The sequence below is a fragment of the Rhinoderma darwinii genome, chromosome 12 (assembly GCF_050947455.1).
Source record: "Rhinoderma darwinii isolate aRhiDar2 chromosome 12, aRhiDar2.hap1, whole genome shotgun sequence".
Taxonomy (NCBI): Eukaryota; Metazoa; Chordata; class Amphibia; order Anura; family Rhinodermatidae; genus Rhinoderma; species Rhinoderma darwinii.
The window spans coordinates 83,311,995-83,339,210 of record NC_134698.1 but is presented as its reverse complement, the minus strand read 5'-3'; the positions used below and the strand labels follow the sequence as shown (position 1 = coordinate 83,339,210).

The following is a 27,216-nucleotide window of genomic DNA, read 5'->3' as shown; positions in this document are numbered from 1 at the left end:
GATTAAAAAGTCCCCCCCCCCCCCCCCGTTTTGTGTCTACAGCTCCTATGCAGACCTATGTTATTTGTTTTATATGTTAGATTAGCAAGAACTAGGGAACCGATGGAAAGGAGCAGCAAATGACTGCAGGGTCAGACTACACAGGGTCTGCTTGTGGTTTGTCACCATGGAAACACAGGTCCGCACAGGAGCTGTATACGTAAAACGGTAGGAGATTATTATGTGCTTTATTTTGGATGCATTGGAGCAATAAAAATGGTTGTAAAGGTGATCATACATTTAAAGGGCCAGTCCAGTATTATGTAAATAAAGCGTCGTCACTGTATATTGTAAAGTTCTATAAAGTTCTCTTATACTTTTTGTTTCAATTCTTTAACCTTTTCAAAATCTGTTTGCTGTCAGTGAATGGGAGCATTCTTGCCTGTCCTGACCTAATACGTCGCACAGTTGAGGATTTGCTACCATTGTGTCCAGTCCAGAAAAAACCTCTGTTAGCTAAACACAGCAGCACAATCCTCTCCTGTCCTGATAGTTTGTTACAATGTATCAGTGCAGGTAACACGAATCCTTCTGGAGTCTGGCATGTTTAGCTCAGATTGTCTAAACTGCATACAAATGTAACAAACAATCTGCTGTGTGCTAGGCTGGGTCAGGATGTTTTTTCGGTTTTTGAGTGTAAATAAGCATGCCCATCATTCACTGACAGCAAGAAGAGATCTGCAAATGGTGAGGAGTTGAAACACAAACGAAAAGATTTAATTTGACTGGTGTAAATTATAGAAAATCTGTTAGTCCGCCGGTGACCCCACCCCTTCTGCTTAACTCCGCCCCATAATTTGAGGCTCCTCACTCGAGGAAATCGAGAGGAAATCTATCGTGCGCCAAAACGTGCAACTTTTCTATGCCATTTTTATTGTTTAATAAATTTGCCCCCGAAGTCGATTTGGAAGTGTCGGACTTTCTGATGACGCTTCTTTACTTCCAGAAGAGCGGACGCCGGCCCTTTAAGCTATATGGGGTAAATGTTGTACATTGGTTTGTGTTGGGCGGATTGTAACCGCTCAGATGAAGGTTCCTGTGTGATTTCCTCCAGTGTCAGGATGTGAATCTTCATAATCTTAAATTCTGCTCTCGCCGTCTCTGGTCTGTCACAACCTGCGCGTTATCTACGGACCGCCATTACTGATAGGAGGGATTGCTGATCTCGTCGCCCGCGCCTTCACTGCTCTTATCATGATCTGCAAATAAAGTGCAATAGAGGTTATTCTCTGACGATGGCAGCGGTTTCCTGATAATCTTCTTGTCATAGTGAATTAGTTGTAGTTTATAATCTCCTGTCCTTACTGTAATGTAATCCTCTCTCTATGTACTGACTTCCTGCTGATCTTGTGCTTCTACACAGCAGCCACTCTAAACAAGCAGAGCTGTAGTGTAAAGTATGGGGTAGGGACTTCAGACCAGCTCAGACTTTAATAGAAAGCGCAGCTAAGCTGGAGTTACTGTGCCCTGTCTGGGGGCAGATCTGTGCAACATTTCATCTTTTCCTGTAAAGAACTTAAATTTGTGACCTACATATGAACGATTATGTGGAGCGGGGGCTGCCAATCGCTGCTGCAGCCGCTTATCCTAGAGTGGTGGGGAGGGAACTACCTGCTATAAAGGATCTGGTCTGTGGCCGCCGGTTGTTTATTGCAGACGTAGATATTAGATCATAATCCATGGAGAGGGTCAGATGTTTTCTCTGGTCTCAGAGAGGATGCTGGGAGTTGTGGTAGATCCTTCCCTGCCTCTCAGGAGCAGATGAGACGTCCGTGAGCTGTGGATTGTATCGGCTACGTATCATTGGCGTTTACTAGGGAGTTCTTAAGTGTTTTGTATCTGTTTTTTTAAAAAAAATATATTTATTTTTTATACTTTTTTTTTTTTTTTGCAGCCAAACTTTGGAGCGTCTTTGCACATCTTTAAAGTGGAGATTGGGGGCGATGCTCAGACTACAGGTAAGTTACATCTCCACCTCACGGGGGACAATTTTATCATACATTAGGGAATCTGTAGAAGCAGCAATAATCTTTACCTTTACAAGCGCTGTTTTATGGCAGCCTGTATTCTGTTCATGCATTGCTGGCACGACTTCCTGAGACTCCTCCCCCTCAGCCGTTTCCTGATGACCTTCTCACTTAGGCTGGGTTCACACACCCTATTTACGGACGTAATTCGGCCGTTTTATCCTCGAATTACATCCGAAAATACGGCTCCAAAGTGTCGGCAAACATCTGTCCATTCATTTGAATGGGTTTTACGATGTTCTGGGCCGACGGTCATTTTTTTTTACACGTTGCTGTAAAAAGACGGTGCGTAAAATAGACGCCCGCGTCAAAGAAGTGCCTGTAACGGACGCAGCGAAAAGCGCCTGCACTTGCCATTACGTCTGAAATGCAGGAGATGTTTTCTCCTGAAAACAGCTCTGTAATTTCAGGCGTATCGGACGTGTACGTGTGACCATACCCTTATAGTTTACAATCTTCTGTCCGTGTACTGACTTCCTGCCGGGCTTGTGTTTATACTCGTCAGCCGGTGTATACAAGCAGAGCTGCAGTGTAAAGCATGGTGGAGGGACAGAACAATAACCTAAGCCTTTGATGAATTTTAGACTACTATAGACAATATGGCTAAGATGGAGACACAGATCGTAACTATGTCCTAATGGAACTGAGCTGCAGTGTAAAGCATTATAGACGGGCAGAGCAGCCTGAGCCTCTGAGACAGGAGGTGGATTCCAGACTGCCATAGACTCCAATATACGATGCAGATGAGCGGGAGTCACTGATTGATTATAGCCCTGTCATAATGGAGCAGAGCTATTAACTAGCGGAACAGCCAACCCTGATGAGAATACACAGCAGGCAACAATCCCCCGGGGGAACGGGACTTTTTTTTGTATAGGACACGGCTGGGCGTGCTCTGCTTCTGCAGGTAACGGTGACACCTCTGATAATCATTGTAGTCCTGGGTAACGTCAGGACTCCAGCTGCTTCTTAAAGGGACGGCACCTTTTTATGTCAGGCTAATATAAAGCGGGGATATATTGCCTCAGCCTGTTACTAATGTATTGTGGTAATTTTATTATAGTTAGTAAAATAATTCTGCATCCGCCTGACCATTGAATAGCTGGATTATTGGACGTGCTGGACTACTGGAAGTTTAAACATACACACTCGTTTACATATACTCTACATACTTACCCTGGTGCCCCTTGCTGGATAATTTTCCTACTAATCCAGCAGGATTCTAATTTTGCAGCATGCCGGATTAGCAGGTGTTTTGGAGCATTGGGTGCCGGATTGCGGAGCGCCTCCTCTGTACACTGCAACATTTCCTCCATTATCAGGTCGTCGTGGTTTGAGTTTTGCAGGATGTTCGTGTGTCATAAACCACAGCCGGCAGCGTCATTTAGGAAGTGGAAGGCTTTACAATAACGGCGGCACGGCGAACATCACCGGCTCCTCTGCGTCACAGAACGTTGGTTCATTTCTCTAATACATTATTAATTATTCTAAAATGTGGGCAGGCAAAAGTTCATCAGAAAACTACTCACAGCTAATGGTTTGTTACAGTTGTATCCAGTCCAGACAATCCTCCTGAGCCGGACTCTAGACTGATACAATGTATCCGTTCAGGTAAAATGTAACAAACTATCAGGACAGGAGAGAGATTTGTGCTGCTGCACTTAGCAGACCTCCAGCTTTAGGAAGGTCCCCCATAAGTGTACAGTTTGGAGACCCTACAAACGAAAAATTTGTTATCCATACTGGTTAACCCCTTTAAATCAGCAGCCCCCTGAGCTGGGGTTTTGGGACACTGTGAACGGTGGCCTCTCATTGTCCAAACAGCGTCACCAAGAAGATGACAGGAGCAGTTTACAGAACCCCAATATATCCGGAGCTCTTAGCACCTGTTTTTTATTTTAACTATTTAGGGGCATAAGGCAATACTTAAAGGGCACCTGTCTCGTGATTGGCGCATTTACATAGAGATCCTTTACTTCTCCTCAGATGGCACGGAGCCCTCGCACATGCACTACCCTGACGACCAGAACTACTTCCGGGGGTATGAATGGTGGTTGATGAAAGAAGCCAAGAAGAGGAATCCAGACATTAAACTTGTGGGTGAGTGGAGCGATGTTTGTCCGGATGTCCCCATCATGGATCGTCTTATCTTGCACACCCCGCCCTGGCCCAGGGGGCTCACAGGGGACCCCGCCCTGGCCGCAGAGCTCACAGGGGCTCCCCCGGGAGCTCCAGCTGTGGCCAGTATGAGTGGCTCCTCTGCTGCTAGGGCTCATTGTCTGTATTAATCTTAATCCTTGTATTAGGGCTGCCCTGGGCATTTCCTGGCTGGATCGGTAATGGCAAGAATTGGCCGTATGACTTTCCGGACGTCACCGCGTACTACGTCGTCTCTTGGATCATTGGCGCTAAGCAGTACCATGACTTGGACATAGACTATGTGGGGGTGAGTGTGGGCACAAGTCATCAGTACATAAGTTGTCACGCGCGGGGCTCTTTGTCTTACCAAAAATTGCTCACTACTTCGTCCAGTCACATCCAGAGCTGCATCCTAAATTCTACTGGCTTTCTGTTAGCTCTCAGGCTGCGGAACTTGCCTTTCACTACAATCCCCTTTGTATTCAGTGTCTGTACAGGGCACGCTCTGCTGTGGTGTTTTGTCAGAGATTAAGTGATTACATCTAGAACTCTGCATCTCCCACAATGCAATACAGTTAGTCAGCGCTGTATGTAGTTTAACTGTAACCATGATGCTGAGCAGAGCTCCACTTTATGGCCGTACGTGTAGAGACCATTTTTAACAATCCGAACAATTTTTAGGTGAGATTTTTTTTTTTAGGGTGAAACTGTGGGGTCCAGTATTTCCCCCATTCAAATTATACACTGTGGGAAATCGCTACCCGTTCTGATGGGAAGAACAAGGGAACGCTCCACTACCATAAGTGTGGCGGCCGTAATCCCCTCAGGTCATGTACTGCCGGCTGCGCCTGTGTTGGATGTCTTTTAGATTTGGTGTATTTGAAGGTGCAAATGCACATCACAACATCCCGACTGATGTATATGGGGGTGGCCCGATGGCAGATGGGAGCAAAAAAGGATCGGGCATGTTGGATTTCATCATACCTGATCCTTTGTGCCTGCAGGAGATAAGCAGCTGCCAGAGAAGAGCGGCTTATTCTCTTCTCCCTTTTAAATACACACGTGGAGCTGAGCGTATGGAGGAGCGGGCAGGAATAGCTGTATATGGTGCTGTAGTCCGGACTCTCCTATAAATGTCGGCGTTGAGCTTGCATGTTATATGGAGAGGGACGTGGGGGAAGTAACGATGGGACCGGTAATAATGCAGCCGGTCAGGAGTCATGTGTGACGCTTCTATACTGGGACGTCGTTCTCACTTGTCTCTCTCTCCTCCTCAGATATGGAACGAGCGAGCCTTTGATGCCACTTATATAAAGGTAAGTTCCTGGCGTCGGACGCCATCGCTTCCGTTTTCCTGTCCAGAGTCGCAGCTTTTGCTTAGTCTTTTAATCTGTGATGTTTTTGCTCCCAGCGATAATAGAGGCTGATTGTGTTCTCATTAACAAACCCCTCACAGCCAGACTTCCTTACCTGAAGAGCTCACAATCGGAAAGCTAATGTCCTAACTGACTCGTACCAAGCAGTGACGTACTGGCACAAACAGGGGAGGTGAAGGAGTATAAAGCACAGGGGACGCCCAGTATGCACCGCGTCTCCTCTCTGGTTCTGTTTGTGCTGCATTAAAGTCTCTTAATTTGGCACTTTGTAGTCTGGAAATTTTGCTAATCTGGCATAAAATGAGAATATTTCATTGCTGGATTAGCAGGTTAATTGATAATCTGGCGTCTGACGCAAAGGGTCTACTACGGCTATCCTGTCCCCAGTGGTGATCTCAATGGTTCCAGGGCTGTTGATGAAATACCACGGCTGCCATGATGCTGCACTGGCACGTCAATGCCACTGAGAACGGGTGACGTGGACCGGTCAGGCCGGATGTACATACTCCAAGTCCAATGGTTTGGGAAATTCTGATTATCTGGCACTTTGGCAGTCACGAGGATGACGGGTTATCAGAATTGACTTTTTTTCCATGCCACTTTACCGCTGTACGATCACATTATCAGAGCCGCTATTCTGGATTAAGTGTGGCTCTCGCCCCTTTTCTCTTTGAGGAGTCGGCAGGGGTGGGGGGGTAGACTGTAGAGACCAGGGGGGAGGCCGCGGTGGTGACGATGCCTCTGTGGCTATGGCTGACATGTTACCTTTGTCCCTGAGGTTCTCCGCCGCACACTGGACAGGCTGGGGTTACACAACGTCGGTATCATCGCTGCAGATGGAAACTGGGAGATTGCACATGACCTGGTAGTTGATCCTTATCTAAATGATGCTGTGCAGATCATAGGGTAAGTGAGAGTTTACATAGGACTGCAAATCTGAGCAGCCTCATCTGCTGTAGTAGGTGTTAGGGGGGTGTCAGCAGCAGGAAGGGGTCGGCTGTTGTTTCCTTGGCCCCTATTAAAATGAATGTCCCACCCGGGTGATGCACAGATGTTACGGGTCTTCCAAAGTAATAGCTATTTATGGCTAAAAGATGGGGGTACGATAGGGGGCGCCCACTCTGAACTCCGCATGGCAGAATGGGGCAGATTTAGAGGGGCTGACTAATCCAGACGTCCCCAGTAATAGGTGAAATGGGCTTTACTATATAACACACATCAGATGCAGCCTAAGGGGGACAGGACATGTCAACTAATTTGACACCCCCTCTGAGGGATGATTCCATCATGAGCGGAGAGATTTTAAGCAATATAATCTATTCCCTAGATGACCAAAGTATCAGGTTGTAAACTCCACTACATCTACCACAATGCAGTACAGCTGGGCAGTTTTTATGTACAGATACTCAAACAGTAGGGCTAGCCAGGAGATCCGCATTAAAATCAACAAGAAACCAGTTGAATTGCAAATGCAGCTCTGGATATGATGATCGTATAAGAGATTATGTAACCGCAAAATTGTGACTGCAGCTCTGGAGGTGATTGGAGTATAATATGTGATGTCACTTAAGATCAGAAGAAAATATGTAAAGAAAAGGAATTACAAAGTTACTCCACGTTATGCGGACCTGCTAAGAAACAATGGACGACATTTGGGCTGCTGGATTGTTAGCTCTTCTGGTCAGGCACGCGTCTGCTTGTTCTTTTTAATACTGCTCCTGTGCATAAAGAAAAGCATTCTGGGCAAAACTCAAAAAAGCTTTGTGTACGTCCCCCCCCCCCTCCCCACTTTCACTCTGCTTACATAAGAGCATGACCTGAGGGCGACGACTCTGTCTTGACATGGGGGCCATTGGGGAGAACAAACTTGGGGGAGTGACAGGACCCCTCTTTTTTTCTTTTTTTTTTCTGGTCATGTAAGAGCTGTGCTGTTTTCTCTGAGCCAATCAGATGTCTCCCCCTGCTGCTCCCTCCCCCCTCTCAAATAAAGCAGTCTCATGGGCAGAAACTGCAGCTGCATCCCCCTCCTACTCCCTGTCTGCTTGTCACTGTATAATTATACGGCTTCATATATTCCTGTATCCGTGACCTGCACGTAAAATCCCTGTGTTTTTTTAATACTGCAGTTTTCCTTTTCAAAGGCATTAGGAAAAAACACTTCAATTCTGTTTCAAAGTTTCCTACGTGTGGGAAGGGTCCGTGTGCATCACCCCCCGCGTCTCATATCATCTCTAGTAATGTCTGTTACGTCTCTCTAGGATATTTGGTGATCTGCGCTCTTCTCTTCTCTCCCTGCTTCACCCTCTTTCCTATAAAGTTACTGCGCTACACCCTGGACAAAAGCGGCCTGGAGCGGGTGAGGATCATAGCCAGCGATAATATGTGGCAGCCGATCGCTTACCAAATGCTGCAAGACGCCGAGCTCCTCAGAGTGATCGATATAATAGGGTAGGAGACTCTGCTTCATCCAGCGATCTAATCCTGACATATAGCACAACCAAACCAGGACTGCACACGGACTGATGTCATCTAATGTACTACTGAAGATGTCTAACAGTCTGTGTGTGGAGTGTGTGGAGTCACTATGTGCATACATTACTTATCCTGTACTGATCCTGAGTTACATCCTGTATTATACTCCAGAGCTGCACTCACTATTCTGCTGGTGGAGTCACTGTGTACATACATTACATTACTTATCCTGTACTGATCCTGAGTTATATCCTGTAATATACTCCAGAGCTGCACTCACTATTCTGCTGGTGGAGTCACTGTGTACATACATTACATTACTTATCCTGTACTGATCCTGAGTTACATCCTGTATTATACTCCAGAGCTGCATTCACTATTCGCCCTGGAAAGTTCAGATGGTACAGTCTTATTATCTACGTTTTCCCTGCCATGGTTTTATTATGTTCTGCTCTCTAGTGGATGGATAGGCTGCATTCTCAGTGACGTCACCGCTGCTCTCTGGTGTATGGATAGGCTGCATTCTCAGTGATGTCACCACTGCTCTCTAGTGAATGGATAGGCTGCATTCTCAGTGTTGTCACCGCTGCTCTCTGGTGTATGCATAGGCTCCGCTGTTATTCTGTGTTCTATATTTATTAGGGCTCACTATCCTGGGACTCACACTTGTGAAGACGCCGTGTCTACAGGGAAGAAGCTTTGGTCTTCAGAAGATTACAGCACTTTTAATGATGAGGTTGGAGGCGGCTGTTGGGCTCGAATCCTCAACCAGAATTATGTTAATGGTAACATGACATCGTAAGTGAAATGATTGATGGTGATTTATCACTTAGATGATATATGTTGGGTGCCTGGAGCTTGTGGTAGTGTCCTCTGTATTCGTGTCTGGCGGTCGTGGCCTCTGTATTAGTGTCTGGCGGCCGTCTGTCCTCCGTCTCCCTGTCTGGCGGCCGTCTGTCCTCCGTCTCCCTGTCTGGCGGCCGTCTGTCCTCCGTCTCCCTGTCTGGCGGCCGTCTGTCCTCCGTCTCCCTGTCTGGCGGCCGTCTGTCCTCCGTCTCCCTGTCTGGCGGCCGACTGTCCTCCGTCTCCCTGTCTGGCGGCCGTCTGTCCTCCGTCTCCCTGTCTGGCGGCCGACTGTCCTCCGTCTCCCTGTCTGGCGGCCGTCTGTCCTCCGTCTCCCTGTCTGGCGGCCGTCTGTCCTCCGTCTCCCTGTCTGGCGGCCGTCTGTCCTCCGTCTCCCTGTCTGGCGGCCGTCTGTCCTCCGTCTCCCTGTCTGGCGGCCGTCTGTCCTCCGTCTCCCTGTCTGGCGGCCGTCTGTCCTCCGTCTCCCTGTCTGGCGGCCGTCTGTCCTCCGTCTCCCTGTCTGGCGGCCGTCTGTCCTCCGTCTCCCTGTCTGGCGGCCGTCTGTCCTCCGTCTCCCTGTCTGGCGGCCGTCTGTCCTCCGTCTCCCTGTCTGGCGGCCGTCTGTCCTCCGTCTCCCTGTCTGGCGGCCGTCTGTCCTCCGTCTCCCTGTCTGGCGGCCGTCTGTCCTCCGTCTCCCTGTCTGGCGGCCGTCTGTCCTCCGTCTCCCTGTCTGGCGGCCGTCTGTCCTCCGTCTCCCTGTCTGGCGGCCGTCTGTCCTCCGTCTCCCTGTCTGGCGGCCGTCTGTCCTCCGTCTCCCTGTCTGGCGGCCGTCTGTCCTCCGTCTCCCTGTCTGGCGGCCGTCTGTCCTCCGTCTCCCTGTCTGGCGGCCGTCTGTCCTCCGTCTCCCTGTCTGGCGGCCGTCTGTCCTCCGTCTCCCTGTCTGGCGGCCGTCTGTCCTCCGTCTCCCTGTCTGGCGGCCGTCTGTCCTCCGTCTCCCTGTCTGGCGGCCGTCTGTCCTCCGTCTCCCTGTCTGGCGGCCGTCTGTCCTCCGTCTCCCTGTCTGGCGGCCGTCTGTCCTCCGTCTCCCTGTCTGGCGGCCGTCTGTCCTCCGTCTCCCTGTCTGGCGGCCGTCTGTCCTCCGTCTCCCTGTCTGGCGGCCGTCTGTCCTCCGTCTCCCTGTCTGGCGGCCGTCTGTCCTCCGTCTCCCTGTCTGGCGGCCGTCTGTCCTCCGTCTCCCTGTCTGGCGGCCGTCTGTCCTCCGTCTCCCTGTCTGGCGGCCGTCTGTCCTCCGTCTCCCTGTCTGGCGGCCGACTGTCCTCCGTCTCCCTGTCTGGCGGCCGTCTGTCCTCCGTCTCCCTGTCTGGCGGCCGTCTGTCCTCCGTCTCCCTGTCTGGCGGCCGTCTGTCCTCCGTCTCCCTGTCTGGCGGCCGTCTGTCCTCCGTCTCCCTGTCTGGCGGCCGTCTGTCCTCCGTCTCCCTGTCTGGCGGCCGTCTGTCCTCCGTCTCCCTGTCTGGCGGCCGTCTGTCCTCCGTCTCCCTGTCTGGCGGCCGTCTGTCCTCCGTCTCCCTGTCTGGCGGCCGTCTGTCCTCCGTCTCCCTGTCTGGCGGCCGTCTGTCCTCCGTCTCCCTGTCTGGCGGCCGTCTGTCCTCCGTCTCCCTGTCTGGCGGCCGTCTGTCCTCCGTCTCCCTGTCTGGCGGCCGTCTGTCCTCCGTCTCCCTGTCTGGCGGCCGTCTGTCCTCCGTCTCCCTGTCTGGCGGCCGTCTGTCCTCCGTCTCCCTGTCTGGCGGCCGTCTGTCCTCCGTCTCCCTGTCTGGCGGCCGTCTGTCCTCCGTCTCCCTGTCTGGCGGCCGTCTGTCCTCCGTCTCCCTGTCTGGCGGCCGTCTGTCCTCCGTCTCCCTGTCTGGCGGCCGTCTGTCCTCCGTCTCCCTGTCTGGCGGCCGTCTGTCCTCCGTCTCCCTGTCTGGCGGCCGTCTGTCCTCCGTCTCCCTGTCTGGCGGCCGTCTGTCCTCCGTCTCCCTGTCTGGCGGCCGTCTGTCCTCCGTCTCCCTGTCTGGCGGCCGTCTGTCCTCCGTCTCCCTGTCTGGCGGCCGTCTGTCCTCCGTCTCCCTGTCTGGCGGCCGTCTGTCCTCCGTCTCCCTGTCTGGCGGCCGTCTGTCCTCCGTCTCCCTGTCTGGCGGCCGTCTGTCCTCCGTCTCCCTGTCTGGCGGCCGTCTGTCCTCCGTCTCCCTGTCTGGCGGCCGTCTGTCCTCCGTCTCCCTGTCTGGCGGCCGTCTGTCCTCCGTCTCCCTGTCTGGCGGCCGTCTGTCCTCCGTCTCCCTGTCTGGCGGCCGTCTGTCCTCCGTCTCCCTGTCTGGCGGCCGTCTGTCCTCCGTCTCCCTGTCTGGCGGCCGTCTGTCCTCCGTCTCCCTGTCTGGCGGCCGTCTGTCCTCCGTCTCCCTGTCTGGCGGCCGTCTGTCCTCCGTCTCCCTGTCTGGCGGCCGTCTGTCCTCCGTCTCCCTGTCTGGCGGCCGTCTGTCCTCCGTCTCCCTGTCTGGCGGCCGTCTGTCCTCCGTCTCCCTGTCTGGCGGCCGTCTGTCCTCCGTCTCCCTGTCTGGCGGCCGTCTGTCCTCCGTCTCCCTGTCTGGCGGCCGTCTGTCCTCCGTCTCCCTGTCTGGCGGCCGTCTGTCCTCCGTCTCCCTGTCTGGCGGCCGTCTGTCCTCCGTCTCCCTGTCTGGCGGCCGTCTGTCCTCCGTCTCCCTGTCTGGCGGCCGTCTGTCCTCCGTCTCCCTGTCTGGCGGCCGTCTGTCCTCCGTCTCCCTGTCTGGCGGCCGTCTGTCCTCCGTCTCCCTGTCTGGCGGCCGTCTGTCCTCCGTCTCCCTGTCTGGCGGCCGTCTGTCCTCCGTCTCCCTGTCTGGCGGCCGTCTGTCCTCCGTCTCCCTGTCTGGCGGCCGTCTGTCCTCCGTCTCCCTGTCTGGCGGCCGTCTGTCCTCCGTCTCCCTGTCTGGCGGCCGTCTGTCCTCCGTCTCCCTGTCTGGCGGCCGTCTGTCCTCCGTCTCCCTGTCTGGCGGCCGTCTGTCCTCCGTCTCCCTGTCTGGCGGCCGTCTGTCCTCCGTCTCCCTGTCTGGCGGCCGTCTGTCCTCCGTCTCCCTGTCTGGCGGCCGTCTGTCCTCCGTCTCCCTGTCTGGCGGCCGTCTGTCCTCCGTCTCCCTGTCTGGCGGCCGTCTGTCCTCCGTCTCCCTGTCTGGCGGCCGTCTGTCCTCCGTCTCCCTGTCTGGCGGCCGTCTGTCCTCCGTCTCCCTGTCTGGCGGCCGTCTGTCCTCCGTCTCCCTGTCTGGCGGCCGTCTGTCCTCCGTCTCCCTGTCTGGCGGCCGTCTGTCCTCCGTCTCCCTGTCTGGCGGCCGTCTGTCCTCCGTCTCCCTGTCTGGCGGCCGTCTGTCCTCCGTCTCCCTGTCTGGCGGCCGTCTGTCCTCCGTCTCCCTGTCTGGCGGCCGTCTGGCGGCCGTCTCCCTGTCTGGCGGCCGTCTGGCGGCCGTCTCCCTGTCTGGCGGCCGTCTGGCGGCCGTCTCCCTGTCTGGCGGCCGTCTGTCCTCCGTCTCCCTGTCTGGCGGCCGTCTGTCCTCCGTCTCCCTGTCTGGCGGCCGTCTGTCCTCCGTCTCCCTGTCTGGCGGCCGTCTGTCCTCCGTCTCCCTGTCTGGCGGCCGTCTGTCCTCCGTCTCCCTGTCTGGCGGCCGTCTGTCCTCCGTCTCCCTGTCTGGCGGCCGTCTGTCCTCCGTCTCCCTGTCTGGCGGCCGTCTGTCCTCCGTCTCCCTGTCTGGCGGCCGTCTGTCCTCCGTCTCCCTGTCTGGCGGCCGTCTGTCCTCCGTCTCCCTGTCTGGCGGCCGTCTGTCCTCCGTCTCCCTGTCTGGCGGCCGTCTGTCCTCCGTCTCCCTGTCTGGCGGCCGTCTGTCCTCCGTCCCCGTGTCCTGTGTATCGGTTTTCCTTCAGTTTCATTGTCTCTTCTCCTGTGACTCGAGACACCCGTTATTTCTTTTCTAGAACCATCTCCTGGAACCTTGTGGCCAGTTATTATGAGCAGCTGCCATTTGGTCGGGAAGGATTGATGACAGCCAAGGAACCGTGGAGCGGCAATTATGACGTGTCCTCTCCGATCTGGATAACAGGTAATTCCTGGGTACACCTGGCCATACACGTTATACAGGAGGCGGACGATCAGTCATATATCAGGTCATTCTTACAGGTCAGCCCAAACATGTATCACCTCCCGCTTGAGTGGCTAATAACAGGGAGCAATAAATTGTATTCATCAGTCCTACTTTTAGCCTCTCCACGGCTTTACATTGCAGAGAACTATAGTTTTAAAAAAAGTGCACAGTATTAGTAAAAACAGATGCTTCCTTCAAAACAGCGCCACTTTTCTCTATGGGTTGTGACTCGTATTACAGCGGAGCTGAATTAATTTCAGTGTATCTGAGCTGCAATACCAGAAACAACCCATGGACAGGTGAGGCGCTGTTTCTGGGGAAAAAAGCATTTGTTTTTCCAACCTTGCAACCCCTTTAATTCACCTGCACATCAAATAAAGCAAATACTCACTCAACTGAGAGTTTGTTACAGTGTATCAGTCTAAACAATGCTTGGTGGGCTAAACACATCAGCACAAACCTTCAGTCCAGATTTACTACAGTGTATCAGTCCGGACTCCACGTTGATGCGTTTCGTCTGTTTCAGCGCACACCACTCAGTTTACGCAGCCGGGGTGGTATTACCTGCGGACGGTCGGTCACCTGGAGAAAGGCGGGAGCTACGTGGCCCTCACCGACAGGAAGGGGAACATCACCATTATTATTGAGACCATGGTAAGACGCAGGAGGTGTTCAGTTTTTATAGTTCTGCTACTTCTGCGTGTCCCCCCTCACTGTCCCTCTGTAGAGTACCCCTGATCTGCAGGATATTGTATGGAGGAAATGAGCTGATGTGTGAGATGCCCGTCCTGGATGTGGACTCTGCAGAGGGACTGTGAGGGACACACATGTAATATAATCCATGCCTTCTGCCTATGAGAAACTGTGAAGGTCTATGGATGGGACAGGAGCAGCCGGAAATCTGCAGATTTGGGGTCTTTTTCCTGCTGGTTTCTATAAATGCTTTTTTATTTCTTTGTACCTGCTTAGTGGGTGGGCTCTTCCTTGTGTGATGTCAGAGCTGTGCTGGCAACTCCTAGCCAATCAAGTGTCTCCCCTCACAGATAGAGAAGCTGCAGCTGCATCCCCCTCCTCTTCTTTTTTTATTGTATTAAAAAACAACATAGGAACACTGTGCATTTCATCATTTTATAGCCCCAGAGGTGACAGAGCCCCAGACGTGGACTTTCATTCTCCACAATTGGAGATCCGCACTATATGTTCCATTGTTTTATACCAGGATTATAATGTATCCAGGGAGTTATAGACCATAAATATTTCCTGCTATCTGGAAGCTTTTGACTTCCTCTGTTTTACATTGTGTGACATTAGAAGGTGGGATGTTCTTTGCTAGAACTAGCGCCACTTCTGTCCTTGGGCTGTGTCTGATATTCACCTGTATTTGGAAAAGCTGCAATACCAGAGACAGCCATGGATAAAAGTGGCGCTGTTTCTAACAAACACACAAAAAAAAAACCTTTCTCCCAGCCTCGCACATCCCCTTTATTATTGTAAGTCTTACAACGTTCGGCTTATCCCCCCCCCCCCCATCTAGAATGCGTGTAATCCTCATCTCCATTTTGTCTCCAGTCTCATGACAATTCCATCTGTATCCGGCCCCCACTGCCCAAATTTAACGTCTCTGCGCAGAACGCCACCTTCAAGATGGACGGGTCCTTTGTAAGTATCGAAATGTTAGTGGTGAAATATATACGATATACGATAATGCAGAGCGTTCTAATATGAATTCTTATTCTTTCCCCCCGTAGAATGATCTGAAGTTGTTGCAGGTCTGGTATTCCAAGCTGTGCGCCAACGCCACCAAACCCGCCCTGTTCATGAAGAAGTCAGCGATACCGGTAACATTGTAATACCTTGTAAAAGATTTACTAGTAACACAAGTGTGGGGAGCTGGGGGATGAGTCCTGACCATAGGAGCTTACACTCTATAAGCAGAGATACAAGAGGTGGGGGGGGGTCCTGATCATAGCCGCTTACACTCTCTAAGGGGTTGCTACGTTTTAGTGGCTCAGTAATCTAACATTTCATAAATCTTCAGTTGTCTATTCTCATTGACAACTTTTTTCCCAGTATCTTTCCATCCCTGATTGTTCTCGACTTCTTCTCCCAGCGCTGATCACAGGAACCTTTATGAACGGCCGACCTGCTGTTGTGTTTTTCAGGTTTCTGGTGGTTCATTTACTCTGGAGCTTGGAGTGGACGAGGTGTACACGTTGACCACCATAACCACGGGAGAAAAAGGGTCATATCCCAACCCCCCAGAATCTCAACCTTTCCCTTTAAAATACAAGGACAACTTCAATGTCCGTAAGTCCTGACCATTAATGTCGACATTCCCAACCAGCGTGTCCCGGAAAGTCTGTGACTTCCAGTTGTTACTTTTTTTCAAGATTTAATGTCCGCCTTGAGCTGCTGGACGTCATGATAATTCATCTATAGGGGGCGCTCTATACTGCAACTAGTATCTCGCTATAATATAGTCTCCCGTGTTGTCACCATTGATATACAGTATATATGAGACGTATATTGGATGGTTCCTTTAAGACCGTTAATCTGTAACCTGATGGTCTGGAATCCCAGCATGGGTCTGTTAATGTTTCTTTTGTATCCCCCTTCATCTAGGTAACCCTCCCTTCAGCGAAGCCCCTTATTTCGCAGATCAGTCAGGCGTCTTTGAGTACTTCACAAACACCTCGGACCCCGGAGATCACGTCTTCACGTTCCGTCAGGTTCTGACTCAGCGGCCAATCACCTGGGTTTCTGACGCCAATCAGGCAATCAGCGTTATAGGAGATTATTCATGGTGAGAAATGCTTCATTATTATTAGTACTTCGCCTTTCACTTATTTGGGTCCTTAAACTAATTGAGTAGCAGGGGGACCTCAGACTAGTAAGTTTTACCTGCACTGACACATTGTTGCAAATGATCAGAATAGGAGGGGGAGCTCTGACAAAATTGAACAGACTGGATACTACTGTAACAACACCTCAGCTGTGAGACCAGGATTACATCCGAAGGGTTTCAGCCAATGGATGTTGATGGGAGCGTTCCAATTCCTAAACAGCAAGCAGAAATCTTGGAAATGTTTAGGAATTGAAACAAAGTCTATTAGAAAGTTTTATTCTACAAGGACTAAGCTTTATTTACATAAAAAACAGACCTTCGCCCATTTGCAGTGATGGTTCTGAGCTCCGCGCTCTCCAATAACGTGACTCGTCTCCTACGCGCAGGTCCAACGTTACGGTAACCTGCGACATCTACATGGAGACCCCTGACGCGGGCAGTGTGTTCATCGCCGCCAGGGTGGATCAGGGCGGGTCGCCCGCATACTTGGCCAAGGGGATCTATTTCTGGGTGTTTGCGGATGGCACATATACAGTCACAGGGGATTTGCGTAAGTACTCACCCCCATAGAGTGGAGGCCACAATATAGCACAGCTTTGGATTGTCTCCTAGTAACTGTGGTTTCCTTTAACAGAAGGGAAGATTGTGCTACGTAAGGGTCTGTCGGGGGTCCGGGCGAGACACTGGCACACACTGACCCTCCATGTTGAGGTAAGAAGCTGAATGCGGATCGTTTTTCTTGGCTTGTAACATTTTTTAAAAGATTGACATCACCGGTCTCCAGATAGCTGTTCTATTATACAGCAGTGACATCACCGGTCTCCAGATATCAGTTATGTTATACAGCAGTGACATCACCGCTCTCCAGATATCAGTTATGTTATACAGCAGTGACATCACCGCTCTCCAGATATCAGTTATATTATACAGCAGTGACATCACCGCTCTCCAGATAGAAGTTATATTATACAGCAGTGACATCACCGGTCTCCAGATAGCTGTTTTATTATACAGCAGTGACATCACGGGTCTCCCGATAGCCGTTATATTATACAGCAGTGACATCACCGGTCTCCCGATAGCTGTTATATTATACAGCAGTGACATCACGAGTCTCCAGATATCAGTTATATTATACAGCAGTGACATCACCGCTCTCCCGATAGCTGTTATATTATACAGCAGTGACATCACCGGTCTCCAGATAGCTGTTCTATTATAGAGCAGTGACATCACCGGTCTCCAGATATCAGTTATATTATACAGTAGTGACATCACCGGTCTCCAGATAGCTGTTATATTATACATCAGTGACATCACCGCTCTACAGATGTTATATCCGGAGACCGGTGATGTCACTGCTGTATAATATAACTTTTATAAAACCTGTAGAATGTTGATGTGATTGCTGTATAATATAACTTATGACAATGCGGCTCTTTAGCTAGAAGTTATATTATACAGCAATCGCATCAACATTCTTCAGATATAAAATTTATATTATACAGCAGTGACATCACCGGTCTCCGGATATAACATCTGTAGAGCGGTGATGTCACTGCTGTATAATTTAACATCTGTAGATATGACAATATGGCTCTTTAGCTATATCTACAGATGTTAAATTATAGAGCCGTGACATAATCGCTCTCCAGATATTATACGGTAGTGACATCACTGCTATAGAGACATAAGTGCTAGACCCAAGAAATGCAATAAAAAAAGTATGAAGTTTATTGATATACATTAACATACATATTGTAAAAAGAGGAAGGTACAGAAATGGGGATCATGGAGAAAATATCTGGTCACATAAGTAAGGAAGACGAGCAATCCGCCAGACCTGTGATTCAAGTTATAATATTAGGGGCAGGATGGTGAAGCTGCTGGTGCAAAGAAGAGTAAAAAATGAAACCTTATGAATCAATACATAAAACCGGCAAGTCTCAGAGAAGTTTATTTGGATTTAGGAGAGTTTGGTAAGATCCTGACTTGTTCAAACACTTAGTTATTGGGACCATTGCTTTGTTTTGGTGCTAGAATACGGAGGTGACACCACTGCTCTCCAGACATGATCTATTATACAGTAGTGACATCACCGCTCTCCTTATAGAAGTTATATTATACAGTAGTGACATCACCGCTCTCCTTATAGAAGTTATATTATACAGTAGTGACATCACCGCTCTCCAGACATGTTGTATTATACAGTAGAGACCTCACTGCTCTCCAGACATGTTATAATATACAGTAGTGACCTCACTGCTCTCCAGACATGTTGTATTATACAGTAGTGACATCACCGCTCTCCATATAGAAGTTATATTATACAGTAGTGACATCACCGCTCTCCAGACATTTTATATTATACAGTAGTGACCTCACTGCTCTCCAGACATGTTATATTATACAGTAGTGACATCACCGCTCTCCAGACATGTTATAATATACAGTAGTGACCTCACTGCTCTCCAGACATGTTGTATTATACAGTAGTGACATCACCGCTCTCCATATAGAAGTTATATTATACAGTAGTGACATCACCGCTCTCCAGACATGTTATAATATACAGTAGTGACCTCACTGCTCTCCAGACATGTTGTATTATACAGTAGTGACATCACCGCTCTCCATATAGAAGTTATATTATACAGTAGTGACATCACCGCTCTCCAGACATGTTGTATTCTACAGTAGAGACCTCACTGCTCTCCAGATCTGCATGTGTCTAATAATAACTCTACTTTTATATTTGATTCAGGGTTTTTCCGCCTACGGCCTGCTGAACGGCAGCCCCCTGTGGTCGGACGTCATCACGCTGGGTCCTGTGCATGGTTGGGTCGCCATAGGTACAGGATCCTTCGAGTTTGCTCAGTTTGACAACTTTGTGGTCGAAGCCAGAGTCGCTGATACATAACAGGTCGCCTCCGTATATTGTGTTTCCGGATGATATGAAGGGGCCGGGGGTCTTCTGGATCAGATATTACTGTACTGTGGAAACGTCAATGTTTGTCTTTAAAAGCTCTGATTACGGGGGGGGGGGGGGGCTCTTTACATGATACACGCTGCCGCCTATTGACGTGGGAACCTCTAGGTGAGACCCCCCCCCCCCATCACTCACTATAGGAGCCCTGTACGCTAACAGGGAGACATCCTCTTATAACGATTCTCTAATGGCGGAGGCCATGACTGAGGTCCTGTCTGCTTTCTGATTGGGACGTGACTCCGGCCTTTCACAGGAGTCTATTCAAGCATTTGCAGAAAACCTCTTTAATCATTTAATGAAAAGTTCTGCAACTTTGTAATAGACTTTCACAAATGTCAAGATCTCTGCTTGCGGTCAGTGAATAAAGTTTTTACATCCAGAACAGTCCTGACCTAATACTTCTCACAGCTGAGGGTTTGTTACAATTGTATCTAGTCTAGGGCATCCTCTGTGAGCTAAAAATGCAGCAGCACAAATTTCTCTCCTTTTTGTTACAATGTATCAGTGCAGTTAAAATGTATCAGCTTGGACTCTAGGCAGTTTAGCAGGCACAGTAATACTTTGTAACAAATCCTCAACTGTGTGAGCATGATGGGTTTTCAGCCATGTAAATAAGGAAGTTTCTATTTTACTGACAGCAAGCAGAGATTTTGAAAATGGTAATGAATTGATACGCAAAGTCTGAGGAAGTTGCAGAAGTTTCCGTTGTAGATGGACGACGCTTCATTGAGACCAGACTGGGCTCGTCTTGTACATTTAATGACTATAAGTGCAGAAGTCTCCTTTATAGGTGAATATATTTATTTTTACATGATTAATGATGAAGTGTTCGGGAGATAATTCACTTACTAAGATTTCTAATCTTCATAACAAAATGTGGATCAAATAAAGGAAAAAAATAATTGAGGTTTTGTGTTGAGTTCATCATCGATCGGCCCCTTTCATATTTTAGGTACTGAATGCGTGGGGACGTGGCACTGACGGCAGGGAAGGGTCTGATTGTATGGAAGTCGGTGACTGGGTGACCAAAGGTTTCTTAGTAGAATGCAAAATGGCTGCAACCTCTTATTTGTAGAAATAATAGGAAGAGCGGGAGTGTTCCAACACTGTGGGGGGCTGACGGCCTTGGTCCCCCAGCAAAGTGGAGGATCAGAGAAGGAGGGTGTTAATCTGCATGGATATTGCTCCTGCTTTGTGATTACAGCTCGAAGTTGCAGCCCCCCCCCCCCCCCCCCCATATATCATTAATTTTTCCCGAAACTTGAAATGGACACTGATCTTATAGCCACAGGGTTTCCGGCTGTTGGTGGGTTCAGTGCAATGTGGTAATAATCCATTGATCGCAATAGCCCCACTGTTTGCCTATAACACCTTCCGATACTGCAAATAGGGCAATAAGAACAGGCCGGTTGTGCTGCAGCAGTTGTCCTACAGGTGGCGCTACAGGGGATGGAGGCCGCTGTGCTCTTATGAGTACGACTCATTTGTGTATATCTGAAGTACTTCGCTTGTTTTATGTTGAGGGGACTTCTCGTTACATTAGAATTCTGTATTTCCGCTCCGAACAGAACTTCCCCTATTCCACTTTTACGAACAGGAATCGCATGAACCGCACGGAAGAGACGAAGACAAACTGACCTTGAAGCTGCGGTACCCCCCCCCCCCCCGCTGTCTGATGCAGATGGCGCTCTGTTTACACAAGTGATGCCTCACGTTCTGCGTTACCGCGATTATCACACAATGCGCAGAGCTGAACTTGTCACCAGAAGATCCGCAGTACAAATGTTTTATTATCTGAAGAGTCCACTTATATATCTTCCCAGAACTGAGATATACGAGACAAAGAGGAAAAATACAGCGTAATCTTCGGACCGCCAGACAAAACCGGTTATTCTGAAACATAAAACAGAGAGACAAAAGGCCAGAAACGAGGACACTACCTAAATATCACAATATAGGAGCAGTAATATAGTAGTTATATTCTTGTATATAGGGGGCAGTATTATAGTAGTTATATTCTTGTATATAGGGGCAGTATTATAGTAGTTATAGTCTTGTATATAGGAGGCAGTATTATAGTAGTTATATTCTTGTATATAGGAGCAGTATTATAGTAGTTATATTCTTGTATATAGGAGCAGTATTATAGTAGTTATATTCTTGTATATAGGAGGCAGTATTATAGTAGTTATATTCTTGTATATAGGGGCAGTATTATAGTAGTTATAGTCTTGTTATATAGGAGCAGTATTATAGTAGTTATATTCTTGTATATAGGAGGCAGTATTATAGTAGTTATATTCTTGTATATAGGGGGCAGTATTATAGTAGTTATATTGTATATAGGAGCAGTATTATAGTAGTTATATTCTTGTATACAGGGGGCAGTATTATAGTAGTTATATTCTTGTATATAGGAGCAGTATTATAGTAGATATATTCTTGTATTTAGGGGCAGTATTATAGTAGTTATATTCTTGTATATAGGAGCAGTATTATAGTAGTTATATTCTTGTATATAGGAGCAGTATTATAGTAGTTATATTCTTGTATATAGGAGGCAGTATTATAGTAGTTATATTCTTGTATATAGGGGCAGTATTATAGTAGTTATATTCTTGTATATAGGAGGCAGTATTATAGTAGTTATAGTCTTGTTATATAGGAGCAGTATTATAGTAGTTATAGTCTTGTATATAGGAGCAGTATTATAGTAGTTATATTCTTGTATATAGGAGGCAGTATTATAGTAGTTATATTCTTGTATATAGGGGGCAGTATTATAGTAGTTATATTCTTGTATATAGGGGCAGTAGTATAGTAGTTACATTCTTGTATATAGGGCGCAGTATTATAGTAGTTATATTCTTGTATATAGGGGGCAGTATTATAGTAGTTATATTCTTGTATATAGGGGCAGTATTATAGTAGTTATATTCTTGTATATAGGGGGCAGTATTATAGTAGTTATATTCTTGTATATAGGGAGCAGTATTATTGTAGTTATATTATTGTATATAGAAGGCAGTATTATAGTAGTTATATTCTTGTATATAGGGGGCAGTATTATAGTAGTTATATTCTTGTATGTAGGGGGCAGTATTATAGTAGTTATATTCTTGTATATATGGGGCAGTATTATAGTAGTTATATTCTTGTATATAGGGGGCAGTATTATAGTAGTTATATTCTTGTATATAGGAGCAGTATTATAGTAGTTATATTTTTGTATATAGGGGGCAGTATTATAGTAGTTATATTCTTGTATATAGGGGGCAGTATTATAGTAGTTATATTCTTGTATATAGGGGGCAGTATTATAGTAGTTATATTCTTGTATATAGGAGCAGTATTATAGTAGTTATATTCTTGTACATAGGAGCAGTATTATAGTAGTTATATTCTTGTACATAGGAGCAGTATTATAGTAGTTATATTCTTCTATACAGGAGCAGTATTATAGTAGTTATATTCTTATATATAGGGGCAGTATTATAGTAGTTATATTCTTGTATGTACGGGCAGTATTATAGTAGTTATATTCTTGTATATAGGGGGCAGTATTATAGTAGTTATATTCTTGTATAAAGGGGCAGTATTATAGTTATATTCTTGTACATAGGAGCAGTATTATAGTAGTTATATTCTTGTATATAGCCGGCAGTATTATAGTAGTTATATTCTTGTATATAGGAGCAGTATTATAGTAGTTACATTCTTGTATATAGGGGCAGTATTATAGTAGTTATATTCTTGTATATAGGAGCAGTATTATAGTAGTTATATTCTTGTATATAGGAGCAGTATTATAGTAGTTACATTCTTGTATATAGGGGCAGTATTATAGTAGTTATATTCTTGTATATAGGAGCAGTATTATAGTAGTTATATTCTTGTATATAGGGAGCAGTATTATAGTAGTTATATTCTTGTATATAGGGGGCAGTATTATAGTAGTTATATTCTTGTATATAGGGAGCAGTATTATAGTAGTTATATTCCTGTATATAGGGGCAGTGTTATAGTAGTTATATTCTCGTATACAGGAGCAGCATTATAGTAGTTATATTCTCGTAATATAGGGGGCAGTCTTATAGTAGATATATTCTTGTATATAGGGGGCAGTATTATAGTAGTTATATTCTTGTATATAGGGAGCAGTATTATAGTAGTTATATTCTTGTAGATAGGGGGCAGTATTATAGTAGTTATATTCTTGTATATAGGGGCAGTGTTATAGTAGTTATATTCTTGTATACAGGAGCAGTATTATAGTAGTTATATTCTTGTATATAGGGGCAGTGTTATAGTAGTTATATTCTTGTATACAGGAGCAGTATTATAGTAGTTATATTCTTGTATATAGGGGGCAGTATTATAGTAGTTATGTTCCTGTATATAGGGAGCAGTATTATAGTAGTTATATTCTTGTATATAGGGGCAGTGTTATAGTAGTTATATTCTCGTATACAGGAGCAGTATTATAGTAGTTATATTCTCGTATATAGGGGGCAGTATTATAGTAGATATATTCTTGTATATAGGGGGCAGTATTATAGTAGTTATATTCTTGTATATAGGGAGCAGTATTATAGTAGTTATATTCTTGTATATAGGAGTAGTATTATAGTAGTTATATTCTTGTATATAGGGGGCAGTATTATAGTAGTTATATTCTTGTATATAGGGGCAGTATTATAGTAGTTATGTTCTTGTATATAGGAGCAGTATTATAGTAGTTATATTCTTGTATATAGGAGCAGTATTATAGTCGTTATATTCCTGTATATAGGAGGCAGTATTATAGTAGTTATATTCTTGTATATAGGGAGCAGTATTATAGTAGTTATATTCTTGTATATAGGAGCAGTATTATAATACTTATATTCTTGTATATAGGGGCAGTATTATAGTAGTTATATTCTTGTATATAGGGGGCAGTATTATAGTAGATATATTCTTGTATATAGGAGCAGTATTATAATACTTATATTCTTGTATATAGGGGCAGTATTATAGTAGTTATATTCTTGTATATAGGGGGCAGTATTATAGTAGTTATATTCTTGTATATAGGAGCAGTATTATAGTAGTTATATTCTTGTATATAGGGGGCAGTATTATAGTAGTTATATTCTTATATATAGGGGGCAGTATTATAGTAGTTATATTCTTGTATATAGGGGCAGTATTATAGTAGTCATATTCTTGTATATAGGGGGCAGTATTATAGTCGTTATATTCTTGTATATAGGGGGTAGTATTATAGTAGTTATATTCTTGTATATAGGGGGCAGTATTATAGTAGTTATATTCTTATATATAGGGGGCAGTATTATAGTAGTTATATTCTTGTATATAGGGGCAGTATTATAGTAGTCATATTGTATATAGGGGGCAGTATTATAGTAGTTATATTCTTGTATATAGGAGCAGTATTATAGTAGTTATATTCTTGTATATAGGAGCAGTATTATAGTAGTTATATTCTTGTATATAGGGGGCAGTATTATAGTAGTTATATTCTTGTATATAGGAGCAGTATTATAGTAGTTATATTCTTGTATATAGGAGCAGTATTATAGTAGTTATATTCTTGTATATAGGGGGCAGTATTATAGTAGTTATATTCTTGTATATAGGGGGCAGTATTATAGTAGTTATATTCTTGTATATAGGGGCAGTATTATAGTAGTTATATTCTTGTATATAGGGGGCAGTATTATAGTAGTTATATTCTTGTATATAGGGGCAGTATTATAGTAATTATATTCTTGTATATTGGAGCAGTATTATAGTAGTTATATTGTATATAGGAGGCAGTATTATAGTAGTTATATTCTTGTATATAGGAGCAGTATTATAGTAGTTATATTCTTGTATATAGGGGCAGTATTATAGTAGTTATATTCTTGTATATAGGGAGCAGTATTATAGTAGTTATATTCTTGTATATAGGGGCAGTATTATAGTAGTTATATTCTTGTATATAGGGGCAGTATTATAGTAGTTATATTCTTGTATATAGGGGGCAGTATTATAGTAGTTATATTCTTGTATATAGGGGGCAGTATTATAGTAGTTATATTCTTGTCCATAGGAGAGGATAGACGTGTGCTTGTGAGCTCCCTGTTAGGACTATGCATGGCTTCTGACCCAGGTGGAGGGGAGGGGTCCTGGGCTGATGATCCTGGGAAAGCCCAGAGTCTGGAGTTTGGCCTGCAGCATGGAGATGGTGGAGGTGATGATCTGGAAATGGTGGCTGGTGAGTCAACTGATTTTCATGATGTTGGTGAATTGTGCACAAAAATGACAAAGAAAAATATCTTTAAAATGGAAATGCAAGTTCGCAAATTGAGAACTGAAATTAACCAAGAGACTGATCCAAAGGCAAAGCTGATGAAATGTGAGTGTCTGGATGTTTGCACACGTGAGCTGGTGATATTGAAGGAGAGATTGCAGAAAGAATCATGCACAGTACCCAAAATAAAGAACTGGGCAATTGAGAACAAAAGGGAGACCAGAGCCCAAATTGTGAAGAGAAAAAATATCATTGCAAAAAAAGACACTGACTGTAATACTGTGTATAATATTGTGGAGCAGGGAAACCCTGGAAGATATGAGTGTGCAGTGGCTGGAGGATCACATCTCTCATCATGTGTGGGGTCTGTGCAATCAGCCAACACAAATGCTGCTAAAGCTGCAGAGAAATGTGTGCCAGCTGACGAGGGGTTAACTGCAGTAGACTCTATGTGCAGTACTGATGAAGTGAATGCGAGTGGCACTCCTGGGTGTGAGAAAGAAAGTGCCTCATGTCCTGATATTATAAGTGAGACCTCGCTCAGCGCGGTGATTGACAGTCTATCTGATGAACCAGCGGCACAGGCTGAGGTGGACATTGGAGACCCTGTTCTGGAGGTTCAGCTGCCCGCAGTGTCCGTGAATGGAGTGCAGGTTACACAGCGATCAGGAGCAGACAGGAGGATCTGCAGTACAATCAGCTGAGTAGAGGTCCAGTCCTGACCCACCTGCTGACAGACCTCAGTACAGGAGACTGTTCTCCAGCGTCACAAGACCGACTAACCCCACACCTCAGAGGAGGAACGCGGTCAGAATCAGGTACTCAGGACCAGAGGAAAACCTCCCCTCCAGACTCTACATTGGGAAAGTTTTGCTGAAGGAGTTTATGAAGTTTAAAGCTTCTGAGGTGTTCGCTCTGATCCACGTTCCCTCCAGCAGGAAATATGACATCAGTTTCAAGCTGCAATATAGTCTAGACTTATTCTGGAGTATTTATAACGATACAAAGGAGCACACGATGTGGGAGCATCTACATGTCATCCAGCTGACTAAACCCCAGGTAGTCACTGCCACCGTCCTGTTCCAGTCTGAGGTGGTGGCTCTGGCAGATTTGCAGCAATGGTTGAGCAGATATTGTGAGGTGAAGAGACTGCCAACAAAGATCTATGATGAGGAGGAGATCTGGAATGGAGGATATTCTGTCAAGATCCAGCTGGTTCAGGAGAATGGAGTGACCAGACATCTGCCGCACTCATTCTACCTGGGCTCGGAGAGAGGCGTATGTTACTACCCTGGTCAACCGCGACTGTGCCATAGATGTGGGGGCAGACACCTGGCATTCAACTGTTCCCGTATTAAGTGCTCACTATGTGGTCAGTTTGGGCATGTGAAAGATGATTGTACAGGACCTGTCATCTGTAACATGTGCTTAGGACCTGGACATACATTCCGGGAGTGTCCGCATGCAGAACATAATAAAGAGGAGACCTTTAAAGAAGCCATGGAGGAAGACCAGGAGGATGTCTCCATATGTGTAGATACAACCCCAGAACCTGGAAGTCCCAGCGATGATGTGAGCCAAAGTACCAGAGATCGTGCTCCAGAGACGAATGTCCCATCTGTGGATGCTGCACAAGTGTCACCAGCCACTGAAAATAGAGGTCATGCTAAAAGCAAAATATCCAGTCACTCTGTCACCAAAACATCTAAACATCTGCCCAACACCAGTAAGGAACCAACTAATCCAGCCGCAGCGAACAGTAAAAAACCAGCTGGGCCAGCCGCAGCGACCAGTAAAAAACCAGCTGATCCAGCCGCAACGACCAGTAAGGAACCAGCTGATCCAGCCGCAGCGACCAGTAAGGAACCAGCTGATCCAGCCGCAGCGAACAGTAAGGAACCAGCTGATCCAGCCGCAGCGACCAGTAAAAAACCAGCTGATCCAGCCGCAGCGAACAGTAAGGAACCAGCTGATCCGGCCGCAGCGACCAGTAAAAAACCAGCT

At 46.6% G+C, this 27,216-nt stretch overlaps 1 protein-coding gene and 1 long non-coding RNA gene across 2 annotated transcripts; one reads left to right on the top strand and one right to left on the bottom strand.

The window, feature by feature from the left end:
* Positions 1 to 892: 892 nt before the first annotated feature.
* Positions 893 to 13,706, bottom strand: LOC142664932 (uncharacterized). The gene is made up of 2 exons (XR_012851413.1): positions 13,538 to 13,706; positions 893 to 1,238 (listed from the first exon to the last, which is right to left on the bottom strand). It is a non-coding gene; the product is annotated as an uncharacterized LOC142664932 (long non-coding RNA).
* Positions 1,921 to 19,818, top strand: GALC (galactosylceramidase). The gene is made up of 15 exons (XM_075844390.1): positions 1,921 to 1,997; positions 4,053 to 4,166; positions 4,373 to 4,512; positions 5,483 to 5,521; positions 7,899 to 8,029; positions 8,696 to 8,851; positions 12,911 to 13,035; positions 13,604 to 13,731; positions 14,647 to 14,736; positions 14,826 to 14,915; positions 15,240 to 15,384; positions 15,700 to 15,880; positions 16,309 to 16,472; positions 16,557 to 16,633; positions 18,687 to 19,818. The coding sequence occupies exons 2-15, from the start codon at positions 4,073 to 4,075 to the stop codon at positions 18,840 to 18,842; spliced, it is 1,716 nt and encodes a 571-aa protein (XP_075700505.1). The 5' UTR covers positions 1,921 to 1,997; positions 4,053 to 4,072; the 3' UTR covers positions 18,843 to 19,818.
* The last annotated feature ends 7,398 nt before the right edge of the window (positions 19,819 to 27,216 follow it).